Here is a 16,913-nt window from a genome sequence, read left to right on the forward strand (position 1 = left end):
CAGCAAATGATGTACAGATACATTATTAACAATTTGTGCTTTATTCTTCTTTGAAGGCTAGTTGTGAGCAGATGCTTAAATTATTTCATCCCAACAACAAAAGGAGTTGGAGGAACACAGATCAAACAGGGAAAGAAGAAGTTAGAACATGTTAAATATGTTTTAAATTCATAGTATTGCTGAAACATACCCACAGATATGAGGAGCTACCTTTAGGACTCTAAAGCATCTGTGGTTATCTCTGTGAACTTTTGGAGGCTGAGAGAGGTCCCCAAGGGCTGCTTAAAGACCTTGCAGATACAGACCAGTTGAGATAACTCTGATACTGTGCAAGTTATTAGAAAGAAAACTATTAAGCAGTTTGTACTGTTATCTGCAAAAAAATCCAAACAGCTAAGTTTCTTGAGAATGGATCAATTTAAAAACCTCTCAGTTTATTGGTGCACTGTCAAGAGAGAAAGATCAGATTTTCCAGGCATTCTCAAGGGTCTCTCCTGGGGCTGGTATTAATGAGTGAAGTGGGTGACAGTGGAGCTTTGCATCCACTTACAAGTGCTGTGTGGAGACAGACGGACAGGTTGGAGAAAAGCCAAAAGAGAATACTGAGAATGAGTGTCCCGGAAACCATTGAGGAAAGATTAAAACTATCTTCTTTGGAAAAAGTCAAGACTGAGTACAAGTGTAAGTTTCAAAAAAACATTAATGGCTATTTATAAAGGGACAGTGAATTGGTATTTCACATGGCTACCAAGGGTAGGATGAGAAGTAACTGGAATTGTAGCAAGGGGCAAACTTGTTGCAAAATAGGTTGTATAAATTATATCTGTGGCTAGGAGTTAGAATAGGCTATTTGGAGAAGCTGCGAAATTCTTGTTGCTAGAAAATCTGAAGAATAGCTTAGACTGTAAGGAATGGCCAAGGTCCAGTTGGTTTTGCCTCACGGCAGGTAAACGGACTAGGTGAGCCAGTGCGGCCCCTGTACTGGAGCGTGGCCGTGCCCGACTGTCACCCATTGCACTGCCAGTTATGGCTGCGCTGGTTACACTGCGTGCGAGGGCTTTTACGTTTAGAGGCAGCATTGCCAGCGAAGTACGTTCTCTCTAAGAACAAAAGTTGCTGGTAGTATTTCACACACGAGCAACTATGAAAGCGAGCTTCTGTCTTATTAAAAAGAAAAAAGTGAAAAAGTGTTGTTCTAGTGGGGCTACTTAGTATTGTCATTAAATTTTGCTTTTTTTTTTTTTTTTTTTTAAGCAATGTGTTGGTTTTTTTCTGTTTGTTTTTAATGAAGGAGGCAGGGCCATATTTGTTGTTGCAATGTCCTGTAGGCGTCTCATTAGTTCAGGAGGCGTTTGCACTTAAAGAGATTCTGCAGTTTCTCAATTGACTGGGAGATTCTTGAAATCTTTCTTGGTGACTTTCAGAAACTTACAGAAGAGAAGTATCTTGTGGAGGAACATGTAAATGAGGCAGCTATTATTATTCATAACACAAAGGAGCCCAAGCTAACACTGAAGGTGATACTTACATCTCCCCTCATTCGAGATGAAGCAGAGAAGAAGGAAGGAGGTACACAGAGTTTTAACTTCTTAAGACTGTTCTATCTAAATGCTCTGACTGTGCAGCACAGGGTTAGTTAGGAAGTAGGTTTTTAATTGTACATCGTGTGCTAAGTAGATTGGCTGTTGCCACAATATGTTACATTGTTTGTGCCTTAAGCAGACAACAGTCATTTAATCTTCAGGTAAATATGCTTAATTTTCATTTGCAAGCAGTATTGTTACAGTGTTAACTCTGACATACAATCAGATCTTAGTTCTACTTTCTTTCAGACTTATTAGTTAATCCTCAAGCACCCTAGCGCTGCACAGTCTTGTTTTCAAATTAAGTCAGTCAAGTGGGATTGGTTCGTAGTATCTTGACAAACTCATGAAATTGTTTCTCTTTTTACACAAAATAACTCTTCTGCAAAGCTCGCAAGTATGTCCTTCTGGCCCTCAGTTTTTATTAATTATTGATACGTATATGTATGTTTCTAGCTTTAAGAATCTCCTAACCAGGATACAATTGGAGTTACAGTGCTATAACACAGCACACTTGCTTCTGAATTAAACATTTTACTTCATATCCTTAGTACAATATAGATTTAGAAAATTATAACTTAGTTTCTTTCTATTCCTTCTCCCTGACTGCGGTGACATCCAATATAGTGACGAGCCCCTCTTAAAGAAATGTTGATTCTTATTATCAATGAGGCTGGAAACAAGGAGAAATAGAGAAGAGCAAATGTAGCCATACTTTGTTTTATTTTTAAAATCTTGTCAGTAATTTCTGCTTCCACTTCCCAAACCTATCCCTGGAAACTTTGCCACTGGATGATGTCAGACCTTTGACCAACTGGCCACTCTCTGTCATGACAACTGAGGCAGCTGGGCCCGTGTGGGCTAGGGAACTCCCTGTTGCTCTTTCCCATTTCTAGACTCGCCACCAGTCCTTCGCTTACTCCCCTCTCCCACATGAAACGCCGATACAAGGAGAAATGTTGGTCAGTTTCTCTCCATTTCGTTTTGAGGCAAGGCCAGAAAGTATCTGTTTTCAAATGAAATGTAGCACTTTGGCAGCAGTTGGAAGCAGAAAAATCTTACAAAACAGATGAATGGCAAAGATTCCCTAATTGCAATGTCTGCGTATTCTCAAATTAGTAATCATGCTCTTTTGCAAGAGCATTAAAAATAAATTGCATATTACTTCAGTTGCTCTTCAGCTTTCCATAAGATGCTGAGATCAGGCCTGTTTTTATTGCAGCTGATGCATGTTTGTGTGAGAGAGCACCAAGTGCAGAAGAAATTTTAAGGAGAAAGTGTCTGTAAGATTCCCATAAGGGGATACGGTTTTGCATAAAGGCTTCTGTCCAAGTATTTTCTTGTAACCAAAAAAAAAAAAAAAGGTATTGCCATTGTGGCAGTATAACCTTGGGTCTCCATGAATTCATTGTACAAACTGAATGAGTATTTGATTTTTATGCTTTCCCACATTTAAAATGTGTGTTCAGTTTGTTTTCGGTATCTTAAAATACTTCTCAAAATTTTGTACTAATTTTTTAAAATGTTTTTACTAGTGCTCTTAGACAGCTGTTAGGCCATCTCTTCTGTAAAGCTGATGAGGACAGTCGATAGGGTAACGGATCTTGTTTTAAAGCCCAGATTCTTTTGTATAGAGTTTAAATGTCTTTGATTCATCATAAGTGAACAAAGAAATTTATCATATTCCTTTTCAAAGGTATGTGAAATATTATGTATATGTCACTAAATAATTAAATCCTCATTTTAAGGGGAAAAATTACTGTTTTTCATAATTTTTGCAACCATTTTTTAAGTCACTTTGACTTAAAGATTCAGACCAAAAAAGTTTTATATCTATTATCAAGGGAAAATATTCAGAGAAAGTGTCCAGCAAAAATACCTTGATCTCCGTAGAAAGTACTGCCATATTCTTCTGCTACTCCTGAAAAAGACCAACAAAACAGAAGTGTATTTTCTGAGCAGTTTTTAAAACTGTTATCAGTTTATTCTCTACATTCTTTTGAATCAAGGCACTCGAGATGCTTTGGAGCTCGCTTTTCATCTTACTTGTAAGATAGGCCGGGGGCCGGGGGCGCCGGGCGGGTGCGCGCCGCCCCGCCGCCGGCCGCGCAGGCTGCCCGAAACTGACCAAGGTTTCCAGCCGTTCGGTTCCGTTCGGTTCGGCACTAATCTGCCCTCTAACCCAATCAGCAAGGTTAGGTGCAACGGACTTCGTTATCAGTGCTCCCATTTGTTCTGTAGGAATGCTGTGTGTACCTTCATGCCCTGATGTCAGAATGTATTGAAAAACATTCCTGGATTTCTCTTCAGTCCCCACCTTTTCGGAAAAGTGTTCATGTTTAAATGTGGTGTTTGTCCTATTTGTTTTTGCTGCTTGTTAGCAAAAATAAATAGCGGAGCAGTGTGTGTGTGTGTGTGCATTTCAGTGTTTCTCACAAATGGCTATCGAAAAAGCTCTGCTTTTTCATGTTAAGTTGAGAGGTCAAACATCTAAAATATCTGCATTCTGTATCAGCTTAAAATTTAAACTTCTTAGGAAACTGATTTTTACTCATAGCATCGAGTATAAATTGGACTTTGCAGACCAGAATGTTGTAGCTTGCAAATCGGTTGTTGTTACTGAGCATACAGTAACAACAAGCATATGTAATACTAAGCAAGTTCAGTTATAAAAGTGGTGCTGAAATTAACCTCACTGTAACTGAGCAACTACTGCAGAAACAATCTGCCCTTGCTGGGCAGAGACGGTCAGTGATGCTCCAAAGGTGCCAAGTGCCTCTGAAGGAATGACACAACAAGCCACAGATTTGCCGTGTCTCTCCAGAGAAGACACTCTCCTCATATGGCTGGCTGTATATGAGTGAAGTTGGCAGCCACTATATGAAGAGAATAAATACAGCAAGTGGGGAGAGAATTACCGAAGGATTGGTTCTATGTTGCAGAGTCTAAACTACTGTCAGGGCTTTCTTACTAACTTTTTATTAAATAAAACTCCTCGATGTATCATTGCCCTTTCTAAAATCACAAGATAAAAAAGAAAGCTTTGCAATCGTATTTGAAAATTTTGATTGGGTCTCACTTTCCTGACTGGCAGAGCATGAAGAAACATGCCATTCTACTGAAGATGTCGAAAGGGAGTCTGCTGCAAGCTGCTCACCCTCTTCACTGCCTGTTCTCTTCATCTTTCTGTTTAATAGAATCTTGCACCCAAAAGTTGTCTGACTGCAATATCTACAGAAGGTGCTCAGGACACTTGTACTGAGTTTGCAATTGGCAGAATTCTCCAAGAGAATTGTAACATAGACCTTTGGAAATAGCCTTAATCCTATTGCAAAAGTAGGATTTTAGCCTGTTGAAAATGAAAAATTAAATCTAATGAGAGCAGAAAACCCTTTTCATTCAGCTGCATAACAGCTGATGCATATTCTGTTTATGATTTTGTAATTTAAAGGCGAATTGGATTACTTCCTCGATAGCTGCAACATACTTTAGCAAAGTCTTACACAGTACTAAGTAAAAGTCCTTACGGATTTGACGATTCAGCTTCATTGCTAAAAATGAATGATTTTGCAATCAGTCACCTTTGCCATTTCTAACGTTTTAAAATAAGATTCTGATCATTCATTGACAGTAGCTGTTTTATATATAATACACGAGCTTTAAGCAGATGTTTATATTGTCCACAATAAAAAGTTTTCTTGCAGAACTACTTAAATAGATGTACATTTAGTAATTGTGTACCACAAAATATTACTCCTGAAACTAATGAAACTGCAAAGAAAATTTAGAAGCAATCTTCTGTTCCAAAGTGACCTTTTGTGCTCATAGAAATCCAATACCTTAAGACTTAGCAGCTTTTATTTGGAGAATAGGGAAGAGGTGTGATTAATCTCAGTATTGTAATACTGTTATAAGGGCAATAAGAAACAATGCAAATATCTGCTGTGAAGTTCACTGGGGTCAGAAAATAGGCTTATAGCACTTAAGTCCTCTGCTGACAGCAGAACCAGCAGATGCAAACTGCAGCTATGAACTGTCAGGCAAGATGCCTCTTTCTGTTCAATTTTACACTGTTTTTTTTGGTCTGGGCTCTTTTATCCACCATAACATAATGTGCTTTTACCAGAATAACCTTCCTATCGAACGGCATAGGGGGTGAAGCAGCTTTAACATTAAAGATGCAATTATATTTGCAACCAATACTATCCAGAGTAATCTATGAAAATGTACTTTGAGATTTTACTAATAAATTGTATATTTGTACACAATGATCAAACTTTTTTTCTCCCTACTTGTCCTGCATATTTTCAGTGTCTTGCTGGGTACTGGATTTTGCTTATCTGGCATAATCTTCAATTTGGACTGGCTATTATATTGCAGTCAGACCTTCATAGATCTCTATAGAATTGTCTGTTATGAATAATGAAAAGACTGTTTTTCCAAATTTATTTTGAAATAAGGAGTAATTGTGTATCCTTAGGAAAATAACTTATTCAAGCTTTTAGTTGAACCATGGATTCATTTAGTTCCTCAATATGTTTATGTCAGCTAAAAACTAAAATCTTTTAAATCTGATCCTGTAGATATGCAAAATCTGTCATTTGTATAGTTTTCAGAGAATCTGGGTACTAATCACTTGTTATGATTCTCAACATCCCCCCCCAAAAACAAACAAACAAACAAACCGGGGAAGAGAGGACTGTTATATAATGTCCCTCAATATAGAATCAGATGTGATTGTTAAAAGCAGTTTGTTGCATGCTGGATAAAAAAAAAGGAAAAAAAAAAAAAAAAAGAGGAGGAAAAAAAGTGTAAACCTCAACAGAAGACTTCAGTGTCTTGTCTCTCAAATCCTTCTTTGAATTTTTTCATTAATTTTTGCTGGGAAGAGCAGATTTTTACAAGAGGGGACTACATCGCAAATATGTTAACACTCTGGAAGTTTCCAAACTTATTTTCTTCTTTCATATGTTCTGGTTGTATGAAAGATTAATTGAACTGTAAAACTGCTTATTGGCACTTTTTATATTTTTCTTTAATGTGGATATATTGGTTAATACTGTTCAAGAAAAATTTCAAATATATTCAAAGTTTTTCTTTTGAATTATCAGCAATTGTGGCAAAATAACTTCTGAGTACTTTCTCCCTATTAATTTTTTTTCCCTCCCTCAGTAAAATCTTTCTCTTTTCGAAAAGGTTTGAAATTCTGTGCCATTTTTATGCACTTGGAATAAAAGTCACAAAGAAGGAAAAGAAGAGGGAAAAAACCCAACAAAAATAAGTGCTATATAGCTATTTTCTGCCCTGAAATGTGTTCTGCATTTTTAATAAGATCCCAGATTGTCTATAGCAGTGGCCATCTTTTTTATTATTACTATTATTTTACAAGGATTGAATGCCTTTGCTTCTGTTGCACATGTGCACATTTACTACCTTTAATGGCTTGTTTAAATTAAATAACACAGTGCACTTAAATTCTGGGAGTCTTATTATCTCATTGAGATGCTGCCGCTCTTTATGTATTGTGACAGAAACCCCTTGGTCAAATTGTATCTGTCTCTTTTTATCCCATTTTTACCAGTAGATAATGTTGCGATGAAAGATCCTCCGGACTTATTGGACAGGCAGAAATGCCTGGAGGCCTTGGCGTCTCTGCGGCACGCCAAATGGTTTCAGGTTGGCTCTTTGTTCTTACCTTGTTGTTATTGTAGCCTTATGAGGTTTAATTTCAGTCACTTTTAATTTTAATGCCTCTTTAATTTCTGATTAGTCCCTAATAGAGCAAAGGTCTAGAATTCCGAATTCAGTGCTATACTGTACAAGGAAAAGCCTGATAGGTAGATAGCCAACTGGTCTAGAGTTGTCATGAGGCTACAAAAGCAATCTTGACGTTTTGCTTCCTTTTCCATATGTCCTTCTATAAAATGAAGTATTTTACTTTATATAACTGTCTTTATTTTGCATGAAGCTGATTAAGTATAAGTAATAATCATGAAAAAGAATCTATCCATGGACTCTGTGCATTTAAAAAGAAAAGCAAATTGAAGGCTAGGTTTTTGCAGGTGTATTGGAACCATTTTGTTTGTTTTAGGCCAGGGCAAATGGACTAAAATCATGTGTAATTGTCCTTCGTATTCTACGGGATTTGTGCAACAGAGTCCCCACATGGGCACCACTCAAAGGATGGGTAAGTACAGAAAGAGTTGGAGGCAGCTTGGTCAGACATCTCAGATCATCTGAGGATTGCAGCAGTGCCTGGACTAGGGCAAACAGTGCACTGTAAGAAACTGCCCTCTAACTCCCCCTTTCCTTCTGCTCCCCACTAACTATTACCTGTCTAGAAAACTGCTTGCAGGAAGAAAAGAGATTGTGAACGTTCAGTCAGTCAGTCCGTGAGATGTACAAGTACCGTGGGAAGAGACGTAATGTTGTGGGGCCTTGCATATCCTTGTGGATTTGTAGTGGAATCCCACTTGTTGCCTCCAAATTGGGATTTTTAAAATGACCGTGCTATCGTGGCTATGCTGGTCCTGCCAGAGCATACCATCTCATGTTAGCAGGTTTAGGGAAGGCCAAATGCTCTGCATACGAGAGGAACATTTCAGAAGTCAATGGAGGCAGCATTTTCCCTCAAGTAGAACTGACACCCCTTTGATAGGAGGAGAGTATTCACATAACTTGGCTTTAGAAGGCTTCTCCGTGTAGACTTCCTATATAGTTAATGAAGAACAGTTGATTTTTCTCCAAAAGTGACAGAGCTGGGAACAAGTAAAAGTGCCCTGAACTGTCCTCTGGGACTATCTCTATGTGTTAGACCTGTAGTGGATTAAAACTAAAGTAAGCTGATGTGAATATTCTTCCATTGTACCCCTCTGTATTTAACTGCAGTTTTAGTTACCCTTGTGTCCATACTAATCATACTTTAATGTCTTCTAGCCACTCGAGCTTATATGTGAAAAATCTATAGGTACTTGTAATAGACCTTTGGGCGCTGGGGAAGCATTACGACGAGTGATGGAGTGTTTGGCATCTGGAATTCTGCTTCCTGGTAAGGGACCGTATTAACTTCAGCATTACAAAAGATTGATCAGGCAACCCAATTCCATTTGTTTTAACATTTTGCTGATGTATGATTAGATGAGAAATGCCTGCTTTAAGCACTCCAACCTGCAGTGGAGCTAAACAAATGGATTCTTGTTTAAAGTTAAAAGAGAAAGGGAACAGTATGGTTGTAATTGTTTGAAATGTACTTCCAATGCAGTAGAAGTTAATGGGGAATGCTAGGTTTGTTTATAAATGAACCCCATCTCACTAGAAGGCTGCAAAGAAATAAATGGACCTAATGACTAGCTAGTTTCTATAGACTTGCTGAAATCAACATGCCTACCCAATTTATTTATTTATTTATTAACCTACGGCTTTTAGTTCATGCTGTTATACACATCCAGTGTTGAGCCTGATGTGTTCTGTGGCCTCACTTCTAAGGGGTAAAATCTTAGGGTTAGTTTGCTTTGTTTGAATGTTTGAATCTTACTGAAAGAGGTTCTCCTCACGCTCTGAAGATGGAGATTAGTTGTTGCAATATCTAGCAATTCTCATAGTCATACTGTGCTTATTCTGAACAATCTTTTTTGCCTCTTTCCCTCCCAGGAGGCCCTGGTTTGCATGATCCCTGTGAACGAGAGCCAACAGATGCTTTGTGTTATATGACAGTTCAGCAAAAAGAAGCCATTACACACAGTGCTCAGGTAGAAAACCTATACTTCTGAGGAGCTACATATTGTAACAGTGAAGATTTCAGCTCACTAACTCAGCTTATTCCCTGCCCTGAATGGCTTATTTTAGTGGCAGTCATTGACAGTTCATCCAGTGTCTTACCTTGGAAAGATTAAGTGATAGTTTATGTGCACAAGAGTTAAATATGGATGAAATGTAATTCTTGCAGAAGGCAACCTAATATCTGCGCACCACTTGCATCCCACTTCAAGTGCTTATGGCACATGGCCCTTGAGTAGGCTTCCTGTCAGTGGGACCTGCACTTTGTATTACAGGAATTAATGAATTTAAATTTTTTGGAAATTAACACTTTCTGTAGCTATCATTCCTCATAGAAGAAATGCTGGGTTTTGTGTCTACAAACTTATTTAGAAACTTAGACACCTGAGATAAAATAGTGCTGTGATGTAACTCTCATTTCTACTATCACTTTGTAGCATGCACTCAGATTATCAGCCTTTGGTCAGATCTATAAGGTTTTGGAAATGGATCCCCTCCCATCAAATAAGTCATTTCAGAAATATTCCTGGTCAGTAACTGATAAAGAAGGTAGGTATTGTTTGCTCCAAGAAACACTAATTGGGAAGTAAACTAGGAGTTAATTTAGAATTGGTGAAATTCCTTTCAGTTACATGCTCTGTGTGTGTGTGTAAGATAAAGGCTTTTCTTTGTGTTTGTTGCTGGTTTTAGTAAATTGTTTCATTGTTAAGGGAAAATCTAAAAGTTCTGTTCTAGAAAAGAACCACCAGAGTAGCAGCAAGAAAAATTTAACTGCTAGAGTATACTAGATGATTTTCTTTAAGTGCAAAGTCCTTTGGGGCCTGAAGAATAAAAATAATATTTTTGATTCTCATGCTGGGGAAGAAGAGACACTAGGCTGATCAAAAAGCATATAACTAGATGAGTGTCCATCATAAGATATAATCTGAAGAGTTCCTCTTAGAAAAAATATAAATCTAACAGAAATAACTTTCCATGTTTATTTTGTGAAAGAACAATACTCTTACAGTTCTGACCTTAGAATAAATGTGAAAAACAATAAATTGCACAATCTGAGCTGTAGACTTAAAATAAGCAGTTCCAGAGAAGATAAGAGAAGATACAGGAATTTCATTTTAAATGGTATTTGCAGAAATGGAACAAATATTTAATTTATTATTAGTTAGTATGCTAAACATTCATTTACTGCCTTAAGCTATTGCGTTGTAGGCTTCCTTTTTGTCAAGTAACTTAATTTGAAGGGCAGATATTTTTTTTTCTTTCATCTTCAAAAACAACAGATTTAAGGATGGATTTTAATTTCAAAACACTTTTCCAACAGTATGTTGGAGTATCTTCTTTCCAGCTCAATCTGTCTCGCCTACTTGGAGATTTAGGTATCAGAGATGTTCTAGACAGAGTTAAATCAGGCAAGCCAGAAACTTTTCTCCTGACATAAAGCCACCTAAGTTCAGAAGTATCTTTTTCTAAAGCATGACAAGAAATACCTTTCTCTTCTACCTTTCTGATGTCTTTCCTTTATTGGTGATGAAAGCCCCACACTAGGTTAAAAGGGTCTGATGAAACCAGATTTAATTAAATTAATAAATCCTGTTAGTCAGTATGTTCAGCCATTTCATAATTGAGAGATGTCTTTAGTGATAGAACACTGCACAGAAATAAGTTGTTATTTGATCATGATGAGGCAAACTAAGCCTTTTAATTTAATTGAGATCATTGATCCAGTGACACTGACTGTTACAAAGACTTTATTCTTGTTACGGCAAGTGATGGATATAGATATGTTTTTCATCTGATGGATACTGAGATCAGGAGTATGACTGACCAACTTTCTTAGATTTAAAAACCAGGCAGGCTGTGTTTAAGTTAGCTTGCCAAGAGTGTTGGTGGGATTGGATGAGAAGGATATGTGGAATGTTTTGTTCACTAGCTTCTATCATTGACCTAATCAGCAGCCTTATGTTTGTATGGACAGGTACATATTAGACATAGAATAACTACATACAATATTAAGGAAACTGGAACTGAACACTAGTATTTACTAGCGAGGCCAAGCTATCTTTCATTCTAATAAATCTTGGCCTGCAGAAATATGAAGTCAACATTCGACTTCTTCTATGGATCTTTCACTACTTCAAGTGGCATTCAGAGGTGGGGATGAAAATTGGTCCAATAGTTTTACTTAAATTCCTTGACTTAACACCAATATTCCAACTATTTCTGATGACGTTCAGGGTACCAGTCACCTGTATCTAACATTGTGAACTGGGTGGCCAACATTATTGCAAAGTTTACACTGCTTATATCACATGTAATACTGGAACCGTGGACATATTGCATGGCCTTGTACTGTGAGTAGAAAGCTAGTATTAACTTAGATATAACAGTTTAAATGCTTAAATACAGATGCTTGGTGGTTAAGTACTTTTCATAGTTATAAACATACAAGGAACAGTAATAGGACTAATCAGACTCCTGCTATGGAATTTTATTTTTCTAATGGCATATCCATATTACAAGGAAATTTATGCCCTAGGTACAGGCTCGTCTGCTCTCAAGAGACCATTTGAAGATGGTGTTGGGGATGATAAAGATCCAAATAAAAAGATGAAGCGTAATTTGAGGAAAAGTAAGTGCAACATGTCTCCATTCTCTTTTCAAAGATCCATTGTACAGTGGGAGCTGCTTCGAAAGCTTCTGTGTTGGTGTAGAGAATAGCATGTGAAAAAGCCTTTGGAACAAAAAATGTTGTCTCTATCGCCCTTTATTCAGAACATCAAACACATCTCTTACTGTGCATTTGAACTTCCTCTGACATGTTTTGCTAACTGAATGATTTGCGTTTTAAATGAGATTACCCAGCAGGCCACAGTAAAATTTAGGTTGCCCAAACAGCTGAGGTATTTTATTGATAACCTCCCAGCAGTGTTGTTTCAAAATATTGCAGTGACTTTGCTGAATGAAGATTTTTCTTTTCATGCTCTTCTCCTCTTTAGAACAGCCATTGTAAGGCCAAGACGTCCCACAAGAAAAGAAAAATGTTTAATCCACAAAACATTGACATTTAATGTACACACAGACAAGAAGTTTCTCAGTATTACTGGGATCCAGTTAGTTCTGGTGGCTATTTTCATTGTGTACTTTGGTGCCAATTCTGTATGTGGTTCCTCACAATCTATAAAACATGTTATTTATTTTATAGCAGCCAGGAAGACTATAACTAGTTGCAAAAGAATTATGTTAACAATATCAAAAGATGGGCAATTATGGCTTATTAAAAGGCTTATTAAAAGCTTATTAAATGGCTTATTAAAAACATATTCAAGTGTTATCACTATCCTCGACCTCTGAAGCGCTGAGGGGTTGTTTCACTCTTTTATATGGATGGAAGGCACTTAAACGCAAACTGTTTCATTTTTCTGTCCATCTCAATTTTGTTCATTTCTCCTCTCCCCTCCCTTCCCCCTCCCTATCTTGTACTAGTACTAGATAGTAAAGCAATAGATCTCATGAATGCTCTGATGAGGCTGAACCAAATCAGACCAGGGCTTCAGTATAAGCTGCTGTCACAGTCTGGTCCAGTCCACGCCCCAGTCTTCACAATGTCTGTAGATGTTGATGGTACGACATATGAAGCATCAGGACCTTCTAAGAAAACAGCCAAGCTCCATGTGGCAGTGAAGGTAAGGTAGCCTGAAGTAATCTGCTAACCTGGAATATATGACATGAAATACGGTTAATATTTGAATTCAAAAAAAAAATTTTTTTTTGGATGAAGCGGAGCTACCAACTACTGATTTAATACCTAGCTGGGCATTGCTCTAAGATCAGTACTGGTTTTAGACAAGAAGAGGAGGAGGACAGTGTGGAAACATGGAGGAAAACTTTCCAGGGTTCTGCAAGTCAATTCCTGTGACAACGGATGGAAGTTGGTGTTAACTTCTAGGATGGGGAGGGTGTCAGTTTTGTTCTGTTCTATTCCTTCCTCTTGTTGGTTAGAAAACAACATGATGGTGGCTCCCTCTCTTCTCCTTTCTTCTCTGTGTCTGTCCCTGTCCTGGGTTGTGAGCTTCTCAAAATGGGGAGTGTATCCAGTCTTCAGTGTTTGAAAAGTACCGTAGCACATTGTGAGGCCTAGCGTAAATAAATGATTTGTTTCCAGTCAAATTCTTCAGTAAGAGATTAGTTTAATTTAGTTACTAGTCAACCCATGGTTGCTTCTTGTAGGTGTTCTACGTGACAGAGCTTGTGTCTGTAAAGCAGTAATTGGAGTGCTCAACATGAACGTTGTGCTGCATCAAGACAGTTCAAACTGCTGAAACAGACCTAGCCTGGTGGGTTTCTGGGAAGAAAGGAAGGAGTCTTCTACAGACAATTCATGCAAAAAAGAGAATCTCTTTTAATAGAACTGCACTTGTGAGAGGAACAAACCCATCTGTCATTATATGTGCTTCACTTTGTGTTTTGAATGAGAATTTCCTTTTTAGAAGCTTCATCTGGCAATTTTCTGCTTTTCTTTGATTTCAGTTTTGAAAATCCCATTGTCCCATGTGCTTTCATGTTCAAAGCGTCCAAAAGTATTTGAGGGAATGTGCTGTTCCTTAGGAAAAGTGGATGTCTGCATGTGTGTCCTTTCAGACAGTCTTCCTCATACTTTTTTATTTTGCCCCTCCCTCACCCCCGCACCCCCAGGAATTATTTAAAAAATAATTCAAAACTTGCCCTGAAAAGCTGTAACTTCCCTGTCCTTGAATCTCCCTGCATCTGCCAGATCTGTGCTGGTGCCTACCCAGCTATGTTTTCTCTAAACTTACAAATATATAAATCCTGGGCAGCACTTCAAAACATCCATGATTCAAGCCAAAGACAAGCCAGCAGTGTGGCAGAGACTAGCCGTTTTTGTTTTCTGGTAGGTCTGGGCACTGCTTTTTCACACTTCAAGAGGGATTAATGTGACTGTTCCAGTTTCTGGATCTGACCTTTTTAAAAATTAGAGACCCTGAAATTGCAGCCAAAAGTACCACATAATTCTTTGTGAGCTGAGCTTGGAATTACCTGCATAGTTCTCAATTTTGTGTAGGAACATAGTGATTTCTGTGAATTTTGTTCACGGAATTAAATTTTCAAGGGAGCCTCAACATGGTTTCAGATTGTTTTGGGTCTCTCTGGTACCTCTGTTACAGCTAGGCCAGGGAGTCTGCTAAAGGAAAGGCTGAGCTTCCTTATTGAGGATGTTTTTGACGTAACCGCTCAGTAATGCCTTAATCGGAGTACGCTTTTGTTTGCTATAAAGCTGGGTGTTGTAAGCATCATGGAGAAAGCTTGGAAGTTGTGACACGCTTTGCTAAAAGGTAAACTTACTGCAGATGAAGCAGTCTGTTACTTGGTTAGCTAGACACTTCTACACCTTGACGTGGTGCCAGTCAAATCTCAGTTCAGGATACCTGAATTTGCTCCCTGTATACCTGCTTTGGAAGGATCTGTCCTCTGGTGTTCCTGAAAGATGCAAGCAAGGGAGATACCGTCAACCTTATACTTTCTGGGATACGTTTTATATACTCTTTGGGTCCAGGCTGTCATTTGCAGTTCCCTTGGAAACTCTAGAGGTTACTATCTTGTAGACATCTTGGAGAGGTGCAGTGCTTTAATGCTCATGAGGTAGACTGTACTGTTTGCTCCACAGTCAATCTGTCTATACACAGGGAGGGAGGGCAGAGGCAGGCAGAGAGAGAAAAAACTATGCAAAACAGTTTATCATATTGTTAAGCAGTGTCATGGAGTGGATGTGCTTTTGAATTTTAATCTATTATTTTTGCATAGAATTTTCAGTATGAATAATGATGCTCATGAGTAATTGCTAAAATTTGTTTGTGTTAATTCCACTTTTGGAAAACTCAAACTATTTTTCCCCATTGCTACTGTGTTTTTCTCATGCTCTCAACACTGGAGAGAATGAAATTTTAAGTAATTTGCCTTTATTAAGTTTAAGATGGCCATTCTTTTGTGTTATGATCAGCCTTGTATTTGTTTCTATACTGTTACCTATTTTTCATTTCATTTCATGTTGTTTTGTTGTAGGTTTTGCAAGCAATGGGGTATCCAACTGGCTTTGATGCAGATGTCGAATGTATGAGTTCTGATGAAAAATCAGATTCTGAAGGCAAAAATGAAACAATGTCTTCGATCTCAAGCAATAATACTGGAAATTCCACAGCTGACACCTCCACTACCCTAGAGGTGAGTGTTGCATTGAAAGTACAAGTGACGGGGAGGTGTGTTTGCTGGAAGATGATGGCATTTGTGGTAAGCGGATGAGGAATTAAGATATACAATTTCATGTCCTAGATCTGCCATAGGCTTTGTGCCACTGTGGGCAAGTAACTTCATCTTTGTGCCTCCTTTCCTAAACTTTAAGATGGAGTAGCTACCTCTTTAGGACCATAAGCTCTTTGACACAGGTGTCGTCTCTTCTACTTTTTCTACCTGTATATGGTCCTTAGGAGTGGGACAGCTTGATTTTGTTTGGTGCTTCTAGTAATGTAAATTTGGCATTTTCTCTTTTATAGCAGAGTCTATTTGCAATGTCAAAAGGTACAGTTATATAGATAGTATTTTAAACTGATATACATGAAGACAAATGAAAATACAGAAATTGATTAGCCAACATTAAGAAATGTAAAACCTATAAACCTATATACTTCTATGTAATTGAATGGACTAGAAAAAGCTGCATGTAAAGTGCTCCAATTTCAATGTAATCTGCTTTAATTTTAGCACTTGTAGCTGAACTAAGGTGCTATAAGCAGCATGCTGTGCTTGTTTTCTCACCAAATTTGTGGGAAATAGAGTATTCCTCAAAGGACCAAATTCCAGTAACTTGAGCAGTCTTGGTTGAATGTCCCCAGGAATCAAGCTATGAGGGTCTGTAGTGCATTAACTAAATGTTTTCTTACAGTGTTTCTGGTATTTATTTCTTTTCACAATTGAGAAACCATGAGATTTTAACCTAACACTTAGATTTCATCCTTTTCACCTTCCTCTTCCTGACTTCCTCAACTGATCTTCATAATTGGCACCAGGGATTTTAGAGGAGCATTCTGTGTAAGCACTGAAAAGAGCTCTAATTTGTAAATTTGTCTGCTTGATATCTCTGTGGCAAGCTCTCATGGGGTTGTACAGAAAAAACGACATAGATTCTTGATTTTTAGATACAATGCTTTTTTTCAAATACAAGGGGGGTTTATGCTGAAAATCTAAGTAATCATTCTGTTCTTCAGATATTTCTCAATACGTTAAACCATGTATTTTTTTAGTTGGAAGCCACCTAATTACCAGACATAATCCCTGACAAGTCACTTCATATATGCATTTAGTCCACTGAGGCATGTCCAGGGGAAAGGGTGTGGGGAGGTATTTTAACAACAAACTGACCCATTAATTTTCCACTAAAATAAACATTTATAGACTCACAAAATTAGTTAAGAATTTAAGAAAACAAAGGTATTTTTCAGGCTGTGTGATTTCAGGTTTCCATGTTTACACTCTTGAGGGACT

At 37.8% G+C, this 16,913-nt stretch overlaps 1 protein-coding gene across 7 annotated transcripts in view; it reads left to right on the forward strand.

Annotated features, from left to right (window-relative positions):
* Window positions 1–16,913, forward strand: part of STRBP (spermatid perinuclear RNA binding protein) — a 73,978-nt gene that overhangs the window by 43,810 nt on the left and 13,255 nt on the right. For 4 of the 7 annotated variants that reach the window (XM_067308854.1, XM_067308856.1, XM_067308853.1 and 1 more), the window contains exons 5-13: window positions 1,425–1,569; window positions 7,165–7,259; window positions 7,675–7,770; window positions 8,520–8,631; window positions 9,234–9,331; window positions 9,797–9,908; window positions 11,896–11,988; window positions 12,843–13,042; window positions 15,438–15,596. In XM_067308854.1, coding sequence (XP_067164955.1) covers window positions 1,425–1,569; window positions 7,165–7,259; window positions 7,675–7,770; window positions 8,520–8,631; window positions 9,234–9,331; window positions 9,797–9,908; window positions 11,896–11,988; window positions 12,843–13,042; window positions 15,438–15,596 — 1,110 coding nt within the window. The remainder of the gene's footprint in view (window positions 1–1,424; window positions 1,570–7,164; window positions 7,260–7,674; window positions 7,771–8,519; window positions 8,632–9,233; window positions 9,332–9,796; window positions 9,909–11,895; window positions 11,989–12,842; window positions 13,043–15,437; window positions 15,597–16,913) is intronic. The other 3 variants (XM_067308855.1, XM_067308858.1, XM_067308857.1) reach the window with 3 other exon arrangements.

Source organism: Apteryx mantelli, chromosome 21 (genome assembly GCF_036417845.1).
Source record: "Apteryx mantelli isolate bAptMan1 chromosome 21, bAptMan1.hap1, whole genome shotgun sequence".
NCBI classification, from domain to species: domain Eukaryota; kingdom Metazoa; phylum Chordata; class Aves; order Apterygiformes; family Apterygidae; genus Apteryx; species Apteryx mantelli.